This window comes from Rhynchophorus ferrugineus, unplaced genomic scaffold (assembly GCF_030347505.1).
Source record: "Rhynchophorus ferrugineus isolate W39M unplaced genomic scaffold, kcgeb_rfMv2 rfM2, whole genome shotgun sequence".
Classification (NCBI taxonomy): domain Eukaryota; kingdom Metazoa; phylum Arthropoda; class Insecta; order Coleoptera; family Curculionidae; genus Rhynchophorus; species Rhynchophorus ferrugineus.
This window is the reverse complement of record NW_027472581.1, coordinates 65,808,725-65,824,978: the sequence shown is the minus strand read 5'-3', so window position 1 is coordinate 65,824,978 and position 16,254 is coordinate 65,808,725. Positions and strand designations below refer to the sequence as shown.

The 16,254-nt window shown below is 29.7% G+C and overlaps 4 protein-coding genes across 18 annotated transcripts; 1 reads left to right on the top strand and 3 right to left on the bottom strand.

The window, feature by feature from the left end:
• Positions 1–499: 499 nt before the first annotated feature.
• On the bottom strand, positions 500–2,491 carry LOC143191245 (coiled-coil domain-containing protein 174). Its single transcript, XM_076396119.1, has 6 exons — positions 2,340–2,491; positions 2,097–2,281; positions 1,810–2,013; positions 1,368–1,678; positions 1,099–1,314; positions 500–1,042 (listed from the first exon to the last, which is right to left on the bottom strand). Exons 1-6 carry the CDS (start codon positions 2,367–2,369, stop codon positions 519–521), a joined length of 1,470 nt encoding a protein of 489 aa, XP_076252234.1. The 5' UTR covers positions 2,370–2,491; the 3' UTR covers positions 500–518.
• Positions 2,492–2,688: 197 nt separating this feature from the next.
• Positions 2,689–10,023, top strand: Ube3a (Ubiquitin protein ligase E3A). 4 transcript variants are annotated; one of them, XM_076396116.1, is made up of 13 exons: positions 2,689–2,992; positions 3,174–3,342; positions 3,402–3,630; positions 4,129–4,314; positions 4,743–5,039; positions 5,125–5,363; positions 5,426–5,693; positions 6,043–6,239; positions 6,297–6,525; positions 7,108–7,229; positions 7,281–7,448; positions 7,527–7,682; positions 9,556–10,023. In XM_076396116.1, the coding sequence occupies exons 1-13, from the start codon at positions 2,949–2,951 to the stop codon at positions 9,892–9,894; spliced, it is 2,643 nt and encodes an 880-aa protein (XP_076252231.1). In that variant the 5' UTR covers positions 2,689–2,948; the 3' UTR covers positions 9,895–10,023. The 4 variants fall into 4 exon arrangements, with proteins under 4 accessions (XP_076252231.1, XP_076252230.1, XP_076252233.1 ...); XM_076396115.1 differs by having other exon boundaries at positions 2,690–2,992; positions 6,031–6,239; XM_076396118.1 differs by lacking the exons at positions 2,689–2,992; positions 3,174–3,342; positions 3,402–3,630 and adding an exon at positions 3,894–4,034.
• Positions 10,024–10,769: 746 nt separating this feature from the next.
• Positions 10,770–14,307, bottom strand: PRAS40 (Proline-rich Akt substrate 40 kDa). 12 transcript variants are annotated; one of them, XM_076396120.1, is made up of 10 exons: positions 14,151–14,290; positions 13,573–13,711; positions 13,392–13,424; positions 13,111–13,284; positions 12,942–13,050; positions 12,712–12,886; positions 12,564–12,663; positions 12,269–12,452; positions 11,967–12,124; positions 10,770–11,832 (listed from the first exon to the last, which is right to left on the bottom strand). In XM_076396120.1, exons 2-10 carry the CDS (start codon positions 13,684–13,686, stop codon positions 11,713–11,715), a joined length of 1,167 nt encoding a protein of 388 aa, XP_076252235.1. In that variant the 5' UTR covers positions 13,687–13,711; positions 14,151–14,290; the 3' UTR covers positions 10,770–11,712. The 12 variants fall into 12 exon arrangements, with proteins under 12 accessions (XP_076252235.1, XP_076252237.1, XP_076252238.1 ...); XM_076396122.1 differs by having other exon boundaries at positions 11,967–12,118; XM_076396123.1 differs by having other exon boundaries at positions 12,269–12,431.
• A 105-nt stretch (positions 14,308–14,412) lies between these two features.
• On the bottom strand, positions 14,413–16,254 carry eIF3m (eukaryotic translation initiation factor 3 subunit m). The gene is made up of 6 exons (XM_076396133.1): positions 16,095–16,254; positions 15,815–15,994; positions 15,660–15,754; positions 15,384–15,602; positions 14,922–15,331; positions 14,413–14,697 (listed from the first exon to the last, which is right to left on the bottom strand). The coding sequence occupies exons 1-6, from the start codon at positions 16,137–16,139 to the stop codon at positions 14,483–14,485; spliced, it is 1,164 nt and encodes a 387-aa protein (XP_076252248.1). The 5' UTR covers positions 16,140–16,254; the 3' UTR covers positions 14,413–14,482.

The window sequence follows — 16,254 nt, the reverse complement described above, 5'->3', positions numbered from 1 at the left end:
TAGCAATAAATATATAGCACTATTAATATGTGGTCATTAACCGCATGCATAAATACAAAGACTATAATGGTTTCTATCTTCTAATGAAGTCAATGTTTCAACAAGAGAGTAAAAATTGTTCTAATATGGCATCTACGCTAACCTATAAAAATCATGTTCATAATCATGAAATATAATCCATAGAGAAACTATGGTATACTATATCCACTCTATGATATAATCTAATTACGATGACATTCTAAGCGGCGTTTGAATATAGCTTTCCCAAATAAATTTTTTCCTGTTCCCAACCGACATAAATTAGTATACAATAAAACTTAATTCATATTAGATCTTAATTTATTGACAAATCTACGCTGATATTAGATATAAAAGGTTGGATGTATGTAAAAATACTTTTGTGTAAAGCTGGTATTGAAAAATGTACAGACTTAAAAGATACAAATATTTTGGTGGTAATTATAATTATATAGTAATTACTATATTTTGGAATAATTAAAAAAAATATATAAAAAAAATCATTTTTTATCATTTTCAACTTGTGATCGTAAAAATTTTAATCCAGCTTCTACTGTATCAGATATGTGATAATCGTCTACTGTTGATTTAAATTTCTTATTACTTGTTATATGATTCAAATCTGTTTTCTCTTGTGAATATTTATATGGATTAATTGACTCAGCTTTACTCTTTCTATAATCCCTCATCAGTTCATCGCTATCATCATCATCATCATCATCATCACTATTTTTCTGGTAGTGATTGTCTTTACTAGAATGTCTTAATTTTGACAACTGATAACTTGTTGGTGGTGCAAACTCGGAACATCTTTCATCCCTCTTCTTTTCATTCCATTCATTCTGACTCATTATATAATGTTCCTTAAGTCCTTCCTTTCCTATATCCCATGGGCGTAAATGTCTCTTTCTTTTCTCCATTTGTTGTTTTTCTTCCTCCTCTTTCTTCTTTTCTTCTTCTACCCTTTTCCTTTCCTCATCATCTGTAGTCATATCTTTTTCATCCTCTATTTCATTTGAATTGTCTGAAAAATATTATATTATAAGTATTAGTAGCCAATGATAATAGAAAAATGACAACCTTCTTCAGGTGGTAATCCCAATCTGGCCCTTCTTCTATTTTTAGCTGCCCTAATCCTTGCAGCCATTTGTTTATCCCTTAAAAGTCTCAATTCTTTAGCTTTTTGTTGCTTCTGTTCAGTTTCCTGTCTAAGATTCTTAAGAGCTTGTTGTTGCTTCAATCTCTCCTCTTCATCTTTAGAGAATGCATAATAACCAACACCATGTTGTCTCGCCTCTTAAAAATAAATAAATGAGTAATATCTATAAATATTTAATTGATTTAAATACCATCAAATAGAACATTTTGGTAGTGAACATCACTTCTATCTCTCAACTCTTCTTCCTCTTCCTCCCACTTTTGTCTTAAAATATCTCTTCTTATGTCTGCTGACATAAGCTCAGGTTCGTTAGAGTTCTCTATATCTTTTTCAGAACTAGCCTTTTCTGTTTCTACATTGTCCTCAATAGTCTCTACAACTGAGTCAGCATTTTGACGTTTCTCAACAACAGATTTAAGATCTTCATCTTTTGATTTGAAGTAATTTAAATCTTTTCTTAGGCATTTTCTTGATCTTCCTAAACAATCCACATATTCAACCCTAAAATCCCAACAATATTTGATAAAAATATTAATAATTAAATTAACATTTAGTTATAGTTATTTAATGGAAAATAATACCAAATGTAAATAAAATATAATTGTAATGAAAATAATTCAAACAGTACATACCATTCTTCTGAAGAATCTACTTCGTCATCATAATGATCTGACACTTCTTTTTCAAGATTTTCAACATCTGTTAATTCCTTTGGAATAGAACAGTCAATACCTTTTTTATCAAATCTAACCAAATATTTTCTATTTAAGATTTCTGTGGAACTTCCGTTTGATGATAGTTGCTCATATAATTTTGCTTTAGTTTCAAGCTTGGATCTAAATATAAAAATATATGTATGAATTAATAATATATATTAGCAACATAGTAAGTAGTAATAATAGATTATCTTGGGTAGTACCTTGAAAGTTTTAAAAGATCCAACTCTTCTTCAGTATAATCAAATTGTTTCCTTTCTTCAACACCCTTATTTTTTAACTCTAATGGAGCCCTTTTTTTAATAACCTTTAATTTTTGAACATTTTCAGATTTAGCTTTTACTAAATCATCTTCTTTTCTAAGTATTTCGGCTTTCAAATTTAATAACTAAAAGAATATTAATGAATATAGAGAATGAATATATGAAAATTATAAAGATACTTACCGCAGATTTACTAATTTCATATGTACTCATTTTTATAAAAATAATATTTATATATTATTTTGTTTAAATATATATATACATAATATAAAACAGCTGACTTTGACATATAATCAAAAGCAAAGAAAAATTGACATTTTGATGTTATGCAACTACAATTACATTTAAAATTTTATATTAATTGATACCTCTAATAAATATATGAATATATTGGTTGTCACTTAAAATTAGTTAATATAAAGTTGTATATTTTGTGTTATTAAAATATACCAATTAGTATCAATAAATATATATGATTATTAATAAAGTTATATGACGCTAGTTGCTACTGTTATTTAAGGTTAGGATACCATATAGAAATACTCTCTAGGACCAATCCCATATCTAGGAAAAATGAAAATTCCTAAAAATTTTAACAACGTAAAAAAATAAACACAAAACTCCAATAATAGTAGAAAATACCAGATAGGTTTACAATAATCCAAAGGCGATATCAATATTTGGCTTTAAAGTTTAATTTCAATGTTATTTAATGCCTATTAGGAATAGGTATTGATGTTACTCAATTCATTAAATCTTTTATTTCTTTTAAATTTTCATTAAACAAATTCTATGAACCCTTCAGAAAACAACAGCGAATCTGGCGAAGCTTCAAGGTATTTGATTATTAGATAATATATTTTAGTTAAAATGTCTATACATATTTTAATGTATAAATTAATAGTCACCTTTTATCTTTGGGGTTATGTTACAAATGTCAACTATTGATAATTTTTGGACAAAATATATTAGTGATAGGTTTGAAATAATTTATAAAATTTCATAAAATGGTTTTAGTATCCAGGAGGCCTCGTCTAGTAGCAAAGAAGACTCTACTATTGACCATATTGAAGACGATATGAAGAGAGCTGCTGCGCGAAAATTGATAGAAAGATATTTCTATCAACTAACAGAGGGTTGTGGAAATCCAAATTGTGGCAATATTCATTGTGTTTCAAGTGGGAAAGTATGTTATAGGAATATATACATATTCTACATATATACATATATTAAAATCATATTTAGCTTAAACCTATGACCCCAAATGAAGCTGCAGGTCATGCTTTGAAGTTACTTTCATTAGAAGCAAAATTATGTGAAAGACATCCTAGTAAAATGGCAAGAACAACATCATCAAATAAAAGCAATATAACAGACAAAGACAAAATGAACAAATGCACTGTACCATCTAATGAAACTGTTGTATCAGAGTCAAGTAAAGATCTTATATTATCTAGTGTAAAATATAACAGTGGTAAGTTTTTAATATTGACTATATGTTGGGTGGTTTAATATCCAAATAATAAGTTAATAATCACAAATGATGATCATTGAACTTTAATGAAAACCAACATGTGTACTATATAAATAAACAAATATGTACATATCTTATGATAATTTATTATTTTATTTCTTCAAGATTCATGTAAATACTTTTTGTATTGATATGTTGATATTGATAGGTGGTAAAATTTGTTTAAATGTATGTTAAAAATACAGCTTTTTAAATATAAAAGGTTGGATGGTTGCCATAATCCAAAAATACTCAATTTTCAAAATATAACCTTAAACATTCTCTTAGCAAACAATGACTTTTGTTATGTGTATAAAGCTTGTATTGAAAAATGTACAGACTTAAAAGATACAAATATTTTGGTGGTAATTATCATGATATTATACTTATTAATTTTTATAATTATATACTATTTACACTATTTTAGAATAATTAAAAAATGATTATATTATTTTTCAGCTCCAGTTCCTTCACTGCTCACTGAACAGGCCTTATATGATATAATTGATGAGTGTGAAGCTAATGAAACATATTCACCTCTTATTAGGACATTAGGTGAAATATTTAGTAGTATTGAAAACTTATCAAAAAGTTTTGTAAAAGAGCCATTTAGTCCTACCGCGCCAAATATACCAGAACATTCAGGTATAGATTATTTTAGTACCTTAGATTTTAAATTAGTTTTGTGATTTTCTTTTGTAAGCGTAAGGCTTTATTCTATAAATTGAACACCATAGGTAGCTCAAATACATCAATAGCAATCTCCAGTAATGCTATTTTTCTGTTTAAACTTCCATATTCTTAAATTTAAACCTTGTTCATTTTATAGAGAACTGAAATGTCAATGTGTAAATGAATTTAAAAAAAAAGTTTTTTTTGGTGCAATTTAAACTTTCAAGATACATATATTATTTACTCACTCTCATTTAATTTAGAAAGAAATTATTTTATGTGATATTTATTGTTATAGATTTTGATGCATTATAATTGGCCATCTATTGTAAATTCTCCAAAATGAATTTAATGACACTGAGTATTTATAGGTTTCTGATGGTATTATTTTATACTTTTAGATGAAGTTAAAATGAATAAAGAAGAATTGCGTCATTTGGAAGGAGAACAGGATAAAGATGAAGATTCCTGTGCTAAATCAAGTAAAAGCGCAATCTTGCCAGTTGATCTTCCAGCATTAAGGAGGGCATATAATGCTCTTTTCAAATTAAAAACTTCTATCTTTGAGAACTCGTTGGTTAATGCTTTGGTGACATTAGCTGGGAATCTACAAATGGAATTACCAACTAGAAAAGAAACAGATAATCATGATGACATTGTGAATGTCTTACTTATAGTTTTTGAAATTCCTGCATTAGGTTTGTTTAATATCATAAGTGTATTAAAAATTCTTTGTATATAATATATTAAAAAAACTCTTCTTAAGTGTATGAAATATTGCAGGTTCAGGAGATTTTCTTGAAACAGCCTTACCAGCAATATGTAGAGCTTCACAGTGGTTGCCCGTAGAAGTGCAAGCAACTTTGGCTCGTATGTGGGCGGGACCTGGTCGAAATACCATTAGAAATATCTTAGAAAATTTACAGCAGTTAATTACATTGCGAGTTATAGTAACACCATTTCACAGAGATTTCTTTATACAAGATGAGAATGTTATTACATCAGCCACTAAATTGATGAAGGTACTATATGTTACATATACTTTTTCGAAACTACATTCTAAAATTTATTAAATCCATTATAGATATTGTATTATGCAAACATGTTAGCTGGCGTTTTAGAATCCCCAGCTTTACGAAACGTATATGAAATTAGTGATACAATGGATGAATCGTTGTTGGCAGTGAAACTTAACAAAAGCATAACACCAGAGGATCCTATGGCTAGGGTTCTCGGTATACACGTACTAGACTGTAGAAAACCATATTTGCCATTTTCAGAGTTCTATAATGAACCATTGAGTGATGCAGTTGAAATGGATAGGGATTTTGCAAATTTTAAGAGTGAATTAGGTGAGATGTTATTTATTTTAGTAGACGTTTCTGGGTTCAGTGATCTAACAATTACTAATGAAACAATTTATTTCAATTCCTTTATTTTGATTAAGTTTTAGTTTTTACTTGGTTACATGTAAAGTCGTCTATCTAAAAAATGTATTAAATCAAAAAAAAATTAAAACTTACTTTTTTGATTAATTTAACAATCGATTACATTTGATTTTTAAATATTTAACATTTTGTGCAGTAATGGAATAATTAACCCAATCAGTTTGGCTTTAATCTTTATAGAGTGTCTTTGTCACTATAGTTCCCAATATAAATACTAAATATTTAAAAATTTTCCACACAGGCATCTTTTCAGGTAAATTCAGTTTTATGAATTATCCATTTATTTTAACCCCTGCTACAAAAACCATGGGACTATACTTCGACAATAGAATAAGAATGTATTCTGAAAGACGAATCAGTCTCTTGCAAGCGGTTTCTGGACAACCATCGAATCCGTATCTGCGGTTGAAAGTTCGCCGAGACAATATTATAGATGACGCTCTTGTAGAAGTAAGCAATTAATTTAACAAATTCGCTTCTGGCTAATTGCTTTCTTGTAATTTTTAGTTGGAAATGATATCAATGGAAAATCCGAACGACTTAAAGAAACAATTAGTGGTGGAGTTCGAGGGTGAACAAGGAATAGATGAAGGTGGTGTTTCTAAAGAATTTTTTCAGCTAGTTATCGAAGAGATATTTAATCCCGATTATGCAATGTTCACGATGCAAAATGAAACACAGACCGTCTGGTTCAACCCTACCAGTTTCGAGATATCTGCTCAATTCACGTTAATAGGTAGGTAATGATATTAAATGGGTTTTTTAAATATTTTTACGATACGGCATAATGTATCTATATAACAATTTTTGATAGTAGAGTAGTTTATATAGTGTTTTCGGCGAAAATGTTTGCAGAAGGTGTCAATAATTATGTTCAGTTTATTCCTAATTTAAATGGTATCTGTATTAAATATCCCAGCAATAATTTAGATTGAAATAAAAAAGGGTTCATAAAGTTTTTCCGTACCTTATTTTTTGGATATTGGAGATCATTCTCTCTTCTAGGAAGTTAACATCAATATGGGACAAAATAAGCTCTCTTGGGGCTCCAACATAAGTTCTCTAGCTACTTGCTGGAGCTATCTCTCGCTAGATTATAGTACGAGTTCTACGTGCGATAATTATAAATATTAAATTCATAGACTGCACTTTTCCACTTGCACATATAACTCTGGATATGGTACCATTTTAGAGATATGGAAAAGTCGATTTTTGGCAGTTTGTTGTTTTTCCTTGCAAAAGATTATTTGTGATTAACTATAAACTTATAGTGTTGTTTGAAAGAATTATTTGTCAATTTACAAAAGTAATTTTTTAGGAATTGTCCTAGGATTGGCTATATACAATAACGTTATTTTAGCCGTTAATTTTCCTATGGTATTGTATAGGAAACTAATGGGAAGGAAAGGCTCTTTTGAGGATCTCCTTGATTGGAATCCCGTAAGAATACATTCCAATAAGTTGGTTTTATTAATAACTTTATATTTTAAGGTTTTGTACAATAGTTTAAAGCAAATGTTAGAATATACCGAATCAGATTTTGAAGATGTGTTTATGCAAACATTTAGTATAAGTTACCAAGATGTGTTCGGTACTGTAATTAACTATGACTTATTGGATAAGGGAGACAAAATTCCTGTGACGCAAGAAAATAAATATGTTAGTATATAATATATTTTAGATTTTATTATTTTATTCAATAAACATTTATGTAATCTCCTTGAAAATGATTTTTAGGAGTTCGTTGACTTGTATGCAGACTTTTTACTCAATAAGTCGGTTGAAAAACAGTTTAGAGCTTTTTACAAAGGTTTCCAAATGGTTGTGGATGAATCACCATTGGAGCAATTATTCCGTCCAGAAGAAATTGAATTACTCATTTGTGGTAGTAAGGTAAGATATATTAATTAGTATTTATGTGGCTAATTATACTACGGGAACTTTTATACCAATGTTAAGGATCTTTCGATATGAAATTTTAGTTGAGTCGATTTAAAATTTAGGTTAAAGCCGAATTTTGGTCTATTTTATTGTTGTAAACTTTCATCTCAAATATTTTATTATAATGATTAAGTATGTCTTAGGATATGCTCCAAAATGTTCCGGAAAAACTTTATCCTGTACGTTAAAATTGCTTAAGGGTTGCGGCAAATGATGAGAAAGTTCGAGGGCCATTCTCAACTAAAAAACCTCTGAGTGTGTTCGAAACAAAGGAAGCAAGAGAAAAAATATGAGCAATAAATCGGCATACAATTTTGGCAATCAGGGAACATTTCAGGGAGGAAGTCATATCATTGGCCTTGCGTGTATGATTGACATTAGCTATCGTGACGGCTGGAAATTCATTAAAAATACGGTGGGCGTCTATCGACTCCAAAATCAAATGAAAACATCTCCAAAGGGGCTGAAGATCAAAACAACTCGATTTTACATCACGACATTGCAATTTTTGCAACCTGGACACCAGAGTGGAGAAAATGTTTTATGTATGTACACCCACACCAGAAGTTTGCAGAGTCAGACAGCTTATATGGGACTATGTCTGCGCATACATCACTAAAATTACTCTTGCCAGCTATTATTAAGATTACACTGTTATTACTGATATCTCTTCGTGTTTAAATTATAACACCCGTAACTGGATAACCTTTACGGCGCGTGAGGACCCGATGGGAGCTAGAGAAAAGTTCTAACTAGGATCCGCAGTGCACAATGCAGGAATTAAAGGGACGAGTAGCCACCTGAATTGTAAAAACGAGCTAGAAGAAACAGACCGACCGTCAATGTGTGCCTAACAAGCCGTTAAGTTCCTTGATGAACTTATTTTCCGAGGTGTATCGATTATAATTAAGAATATCTGAAAAATGAGAAATAAATTATTGGATTGAGAGAACATCAATTTCCCAGTGACTCTGGGAGTTTCTGACGAAATATAGGGCTTTCAAAATTGCGTAAGTCACCTGCTCTGGAAAAAGTCGCACTACCTGGACAGGTATAACGAACGTTTTTGTAAGGCAAACTAGACATGAGGCGACCAACTGAATCTTCGGTAAAAAAATATGTGGTCTAATCCAACCGAGGATTATTCGAATTTCCAGTAGCGAAACGTGCGGGGAAATTTTTTGACACAAAAGATGACGACTTGTGTTTTCTTCAAGTTGAAATAAGAGCCTCGACATGTACTTTATTCTTGGTATATTCGCCATGAAAACGTTAAATAAGGCTGGAGTCAAGGGGCAGCTTTGTGGAACGCTGGACTTAATATTTTTCGGGTAAAAATGCAGGAATTTAGCTTTTCTTGAAAGAAGACCATCTAGAGGGAAACATCTAATCAAGGTTATGAAGTCTTCGGGTAGACTAAAGCGAATAGATTCTACAATCACTTCCTCATGCCAAAGGCTTTGGTTAAGTCTAAAACAGCTACTTTTTTAAAATCTTTAAGGGCTTTCTGTCTACATTGTCACCGCATAAAACCTTTTTATCAGTGAATTTCACATAAAGCAGGGCGCGACTTGATCTGGAAACGTAAATGATAAAAAATGGTTCTTCGTGAAAAGGTGATTCTGTGCACTGACTTCCATTAACAGCAACGCTACTAAAACCGTATCGAAAGTGAAATCATTTACTTTAATGGATGTTAACCGTTATGCATTTATCGCCAATAAAAAAATAATTATGCAGACTTTTGAGATAGACTTTGTGTTCTATAAGATATTAAATAGCAATCCTAATTTTATGTTATTCTCTGTACTTTTATTCTTTTTAGAATTTTGATTTTGGTGAATTGGAAATATCTACAGAATATGATGGTGGTTATTCAAACGACACACAAATAATTAAGGACTTTTGGTCAGTTGTGCATGCATTTTCATTGGAAGATAAACGGAAATTGTTGCAGTTCACGACTGGGTCAGATCGAGTGCCTATAGGAGGATTGAGCCGACTGAAGCTGGTCATTGCAAAGAATGGACCAGACTCCGACCGTCTGCCCACCGCTCATACGTGTTTTAATGTATTACTGTTGCCAGAATATTCCTCGAAAGAGAAGCTCAAAGATCGACTAGTGAAAGCCATAAACTATTCGAAGGGCTTCGGAATGTTATAATATAAACGTCTCGCTTGTGATTTCCATAGTTTAGTGGCAACTGTTGTGAAATTTACTAACTGTATTAATTGTTTTGTGTAAGGTAATTTAAATTGTATACAATTTCTCGATAAAATTGTTCTTTTATTACGACATTCATTTCATTTAAGACTGGCCATTTTAATCACCCAATTATGAATTATTTTGATATTTTTCGACATATATGATTGTCTCATTTTATGCTTTTATCCAAATTATGTATATACTTATTTATATGTTTGTTCTTTGATTATGTCTTCAAATATGTATATCACTGATGGAATTATTTATTTATTTTTACTCTCTTTGTATCTATAAATTATCAACTTTACATTAAGTCCTTTTCTCATTAGCATTAGATATTACTATAATTCTTATTTAGTTAAAAAAACAAAACTAATACACAAAATCTTTAGTTCAAAACAAAAGACCTGACAATTTAAAAAATTAAATCGTAACAATATCCGGTTTCGTACCTCCACAGTATACTGCCAGAGCTTTGATATACTCCATATTTGTGATTGTTTATAGCTAACAGCTTAAAATTCGATTCCCAGTTATGCTGGTAACAAAATTGGTTAATATTGACTTTTTCTGGGATGATACAAGATGGACCAAACAGCACTATATGTGCACAGACTTGTGAGAAGTCCAGTCATAAAAAATGTAAGAGATTGGCGTGACTGAAATTCGTGTGCATCCAGACATATACAACAGCAATAAATTATGAGAGAAATGATAATGGTGTCTTTTAGGATAAATTGTAAGGTGAGATTATCTGTTAAACAATACATACATATAACCATTTTGTTAGTAATTCGGGACAGATGATCAAACATTTAATACCATGTTAAAAATGCAGTTAAAGAACATTTTTTTATTATACTGAAATATATAACTAATAGATGTTACCCTAAAAAATTACAAACTATAAAAATTGTACGTTTCAGTTTTCGTCTTGTAAAACTTTCTTATCACTTATGTAAGTCTATATACACTTAGCAGCTTCCAACAAAACAAAAATTAAAAAAATTACTAGCTATAACAGAAATAAAAAACTATATTAGATGCCATCATTTCTAAATTAAAATTGGTAATTCTATTGAATGAAAAATATATAAATGAAAGGATGAAATTATGGCACAGGTAATTTGAAACGTCCTCGAACTTTTAAATGCAACACAACGTTTAAAATAATTTACAATATGTTATTTATGCGGAAACCAACTGTTTAAATTTCGCATGACTAACATTACCTGAGATTTTTCACAATTATGTCTTTTCCTTTGGACTCTATATAAAACAACCTCTGAAACAAATATGATATGAAACACTGATTTAAAATTAGAGGTCACATTTAGTATTGATATTTTCAAAATATAACATTTTCTACAAACAAATTAAATACAGACTTTTAAGGCAGGTTAGTTAAGGGAACTGCAAAAATCACAAGCTTTGATATAAAAACTTCTTTGTTACTATCACAGATCCTTAACACTCATCCATTGTCACCTTATTTGTCTTTAGCATAACTTCGAAGCGGTCACGTTTGTCAAGAGATAATAGAGAACAATTTAATTGACCGTTGTTGCTGTCATTAAACTTGGTAATTTTCAACAAACTCAATAAATCTGTATTATTTTCACGTTCTATAGACTAAGCCACAAACATTAACATGTATTCCCTTAACCGACCTAAAAAACAAACGCGAAACAACATAAAAACCAGTTACAAGTAATTTTGGAAAATAACATTTAAACATTAAAAGGAAGCATATTAATATTGAAACATGTAAGGCAGTCAGATCTGCGAGCTGAATCTTGGACGAGGTAGTTCACCGAAAATGGTGTCCCCATGTACGCTTCGGGCCAATGCCTTGATACTGGCCGCTATATCAACTTTTTGGTTTGAATTCGGCAACTGAAATTATAATGCCATCATACAAATTCTTTATAACTCAAAAATCCATTAACATACATATTTTTTATTTTATATAGTGTTTATAAATTGAGTAGATAAGTAAAAAAAATTTAAAAAATAAAAATATTACTTACAAATTCATCGGTATCTTCACCTGCTTCTCCACGACTATTTCTGTTCCTTGATAAAGATGAAAATACTGGTATATCCATTGGACAGGATTTAGCAACAATACCAGAATGAGCAGCTCTCCCTTGCAAAATGCTAATACCAGCAGCATCATTTACTACATCTACATTAAAATAGATATATTAAGAATAATACTAGAGGAAAAAGGAGAAATATACTTACAAATTATCCCAAATAGGGCCATTTAAAAATACAAAAGATACAAATTTTACTGACGCAATTTTTAAGTTATATACTAGAAACTCACCTTCTGCTTCCTCTACATCTTCCTTTTCACTGTCTTCATCAACATTTTGATAACTATTATAGTCTCTAGTGGGATTGAAATCTTCATTTTCAAAATTAAAGATCAAATCTTCTCTAAAGTCATCCTTATGGTATTGATGATCAGCATTAACATTCTTTGGCCTCTTTGGTGAAAACGGTATAGACTTTAGAAATACATAAAATACATAACTTAATGTTCAAGCATTATTTCAAAAGTTCTCATATACTAGTTTAATTTAAAATTATGAAGTGTTAAAAGAAATAAATATACATACTGTAGGGCTATTAACTGAATTTGTATCAGTAAAATGACTAAAGGTTTTTGGAGACTTCGGTGATTGCAAATTTGTTTCTCTTTTAGCATTTTCAATAACCCTAAAATAATGATATGCATATTAATATATTAAAGCCTAAATGCCTTACCTGACAAGCGCTTCTCTATCTTTAAATGCTTTATCTCTAAGGTCATTTAATTGTTGGTATTGTTCATCAGAATATTGTTTTATTTTTTCTTCTGTAGATAATTGTTTTTCTCTTAAGTAATTTGTGGTCACTTCATCTATGTCTTTTATAGCTTTTTCAAGTCCTTTTTTTAGATCTGCAAGTAATATTAACATCATACAGATAGAAATAATTGTATACTCAAAACATACGTGTATCTACTGGTGCAGAATCAAGTATAATATCATTTGGGTTAATTACTATTTGATAAACAGGAGAAAATATACTGCTTGACTTAACATTATTTATACCATCTTCATTCTAAAATAGAGGCAACAATAGTTTATTTCTATTTTCTTTGCTAAAAATTAAAGATCTTACCTGTAGTTTAGAATGGACTAAAACATAAGATGCACCTTTATCTCTATGAATGGCATGGGTTTGGACTTTGCAATTGAAACAGAGTGAAATAGTCCATAATCCTATATCTCTTGAATGCACCAAATCAGAATAAACCTTTTTAATATTAATAAGTTTTCCAACATGCCAGACTTCCTAGAAATTAAAACTAAACTGTATTATATTACAGAATTAATTTAAAAAAAAAACATGTTATAAAAAATAGAAGACAGATTTTACAGAACTTAACACATAACACAAACCTTTTTTGATGTGCCTGCTGACAATTGCAAGACCTTACAAAAGTGAAAATATATTGAATTGAGGATGTACTATACTTAGAAAAAGTAATAATCAAAAACACCTGCCTTTAAGGTTAACGGTGAAACATTACAAAATATTAATTAATAGTACAAAAATAACAGTTTAATAAACTTGCATTACCTGTTCAAAGAAGCTGTCATGCTTCTCTTCATCAGTTAATTCCAAAAGTTCTTTAGTAACCTTCTCATTATTTTCAAGTTCGATGATAACATTTAAACAGTTACAAGCTAGCATTTTAGAATTTTAACAGGAAATAACACTAAAAAATAATAAACTGCATCAATATAACCCTAAAATATATATTTTAAAAAGGCTGAAATTTTGAAAACTGTTAGAACTATCTCAAGGTGATATGATAATAAATAGTAAACTCTGTTTCTCATTATTTACCTAGAATTACAAATGAATATGGAAATATCACTAGAGGTTTTTTAGAATAAGAGTATAAATCGAAAACTAATATGATCTAAGATTAAATATCTCATTGAATTAATTATGCCATTAAGCAACAACAAAATATCAGATTCTAATCCTTCCCGATCAAACTCGGAATCAATGCATGCGTCAAATGTGCGTGCAAATACTGCGTGTTATTTACGCGAATGTTTAAAAATATTTGCGGAAAATATTTGAACACTAATTTGAACAAAAGAATTGGCAAATTGCCTAAAAAATTAAACCCTACAATAGATATTTACCTGCTGGTTATTTTATAAATGAAGGTAGTTACAATTCTTATTTCCAGTTTATATTTAAATTGAATACTGCAAAAATGGCGTAATTAAATAAAAAAATGTTATAAATGTGACGGTACAAACACAATTTTTTCTGTCAAAAATAGCTAGTTTTAATCTTGACGTTTATTTGGTTGCCTATGTACAACTTTTCTATTACTAGCCGCCATACACCATTTGAGACAAAAATACTGTTAAATACGTACAGTTAAAATTATTTAAGTACTTTTTATTCAAAAGTTTTTATTTAAAAATTGATTACAATTTTTGAAGATACATATGTATTGTATACAAAATTAAGCCTTTTGTTGTTGCTGAGCTAATTCTATTTGGGCGGCTGTAACCGTTTTCATACTGTCTTGAACAACACTTAGGTTTGATTTCCAGGAATATAGTAAATCCCTTAGTTGTTGCCACTGAGCTCTCCCAAAAGTTCTGTGCATTGTACTAGTAACAAATACTTTACCAGACAATTGATCCATACGAGCACTCACCAACTTAGTTTTTAACACTGTAAATATAATTAAACTATTAAAATAAATTATTAGATGTGAAATTAAGTTTTTGTCTTATACTAAAAAGTCAGTTCAGCTGTTGTATTTAATCACATCTTAAAGGGGTATAACATAGCGATAGTATAATAGCACCATTCCATAATTTAATGTTTAAATAATAAAATACTAATATAAAAAACTCTTAACATAATTTAGAAGCATTAATATTAATTTATTTTACCTTCTATAATAAATGCTTCCACTTCATCTTTTTTTAATTGCAGCTCTTTTTCAATTGTATCAAATGAGATTTCTGGATTGCTTTCAGCTAACTGCATAAAACTTAAGAGTCTCATTTTTCGTTTATTTTGCTCATGATCTAATCCTTGACTGGTCACAAACTCCTTATGTTCTTTATAAAAATTTAAATAGGCATTTAAATTTTCACTGACAAAAATATTTAATAAGTCATGAATAAGTTGTCCCTTAAGTATCTGAACTGGTTTTAAAGATAAAAGGGGGTCTAATAAAAATGTTTTAGGGTCAGCTATTGCTGAGGTAATACAACGAATTGCATCTTCTCTAGCATGTGAAGCAGTTTTATCTGTATAGGTTCCAAGAAGCTCAATCATAACTTTTGCAGCTTGTTCACTAAAACAATGTATATATAATAAAATAATATAAAGTAGGTGTTACTTATTACCTCTGATTGCTTTTCAGTAAAACCTCATGTAAAAGTCTGTATAATTTTTGTAACTCTTCATTAGATAACACACAATGACTAAATTGTTGTTTTAAATGATCAATATCTTGAAAAATAGTTTTTACTTGATCAGTTTGCTTCGCTATTTGTAATAAATGATAATAAACAGGATACCTCATTGCTGATCTTTCATCAAGAGACTGGTACAATAACCATAATCTACAAAGAAAAAGATAATTGCTATTGTTTTTTCAATTTTGATACTCAATGTCTTACGCTCTTAAACAGACTTGGCCCAGTTTGAGTCCTTGAGCCTTAGTTAATTTTTCACAAAATGCTAAAATAATATTTTCAGCTCTCTCTGCAGGGACCTAAGAATTTTCATAATGTCAATAACTTACATTAATATTTACTTCAAAATTGAAAATTACCAAAACCATTATTGACACAATATCATTTAACACTAATTCCACTTCAGCTTCATTGCCTTCTTTGAAACAAGTGTCACACACTCCGATTATTTTATGTAAATCATCATCTATTCCTTTGGGCGACCTCTCCTCAGATATTTCAGCTCCTAAGCTCTTTAAATAGGCTCGTAATTCTTGAGCCTACAAAACAATAAATAATATTTAAAATAATTGACTTAACCTTATATGTTATCATATGGATCATTCAAATAGTTACTATACATGTGTCATGTTTACATACCTGATCTTCTATAGCAATGTCAATAAATACGGCCGGTACTTGCATTTTGCAAATAATTAATTAATTACATATATATATTAAAAACTTTTACGTATAACCAGACTGTTTAATTCAGTAGGGCAGAGAACTTTTTAGATGCAGATGTCAAAAGATTATTGAC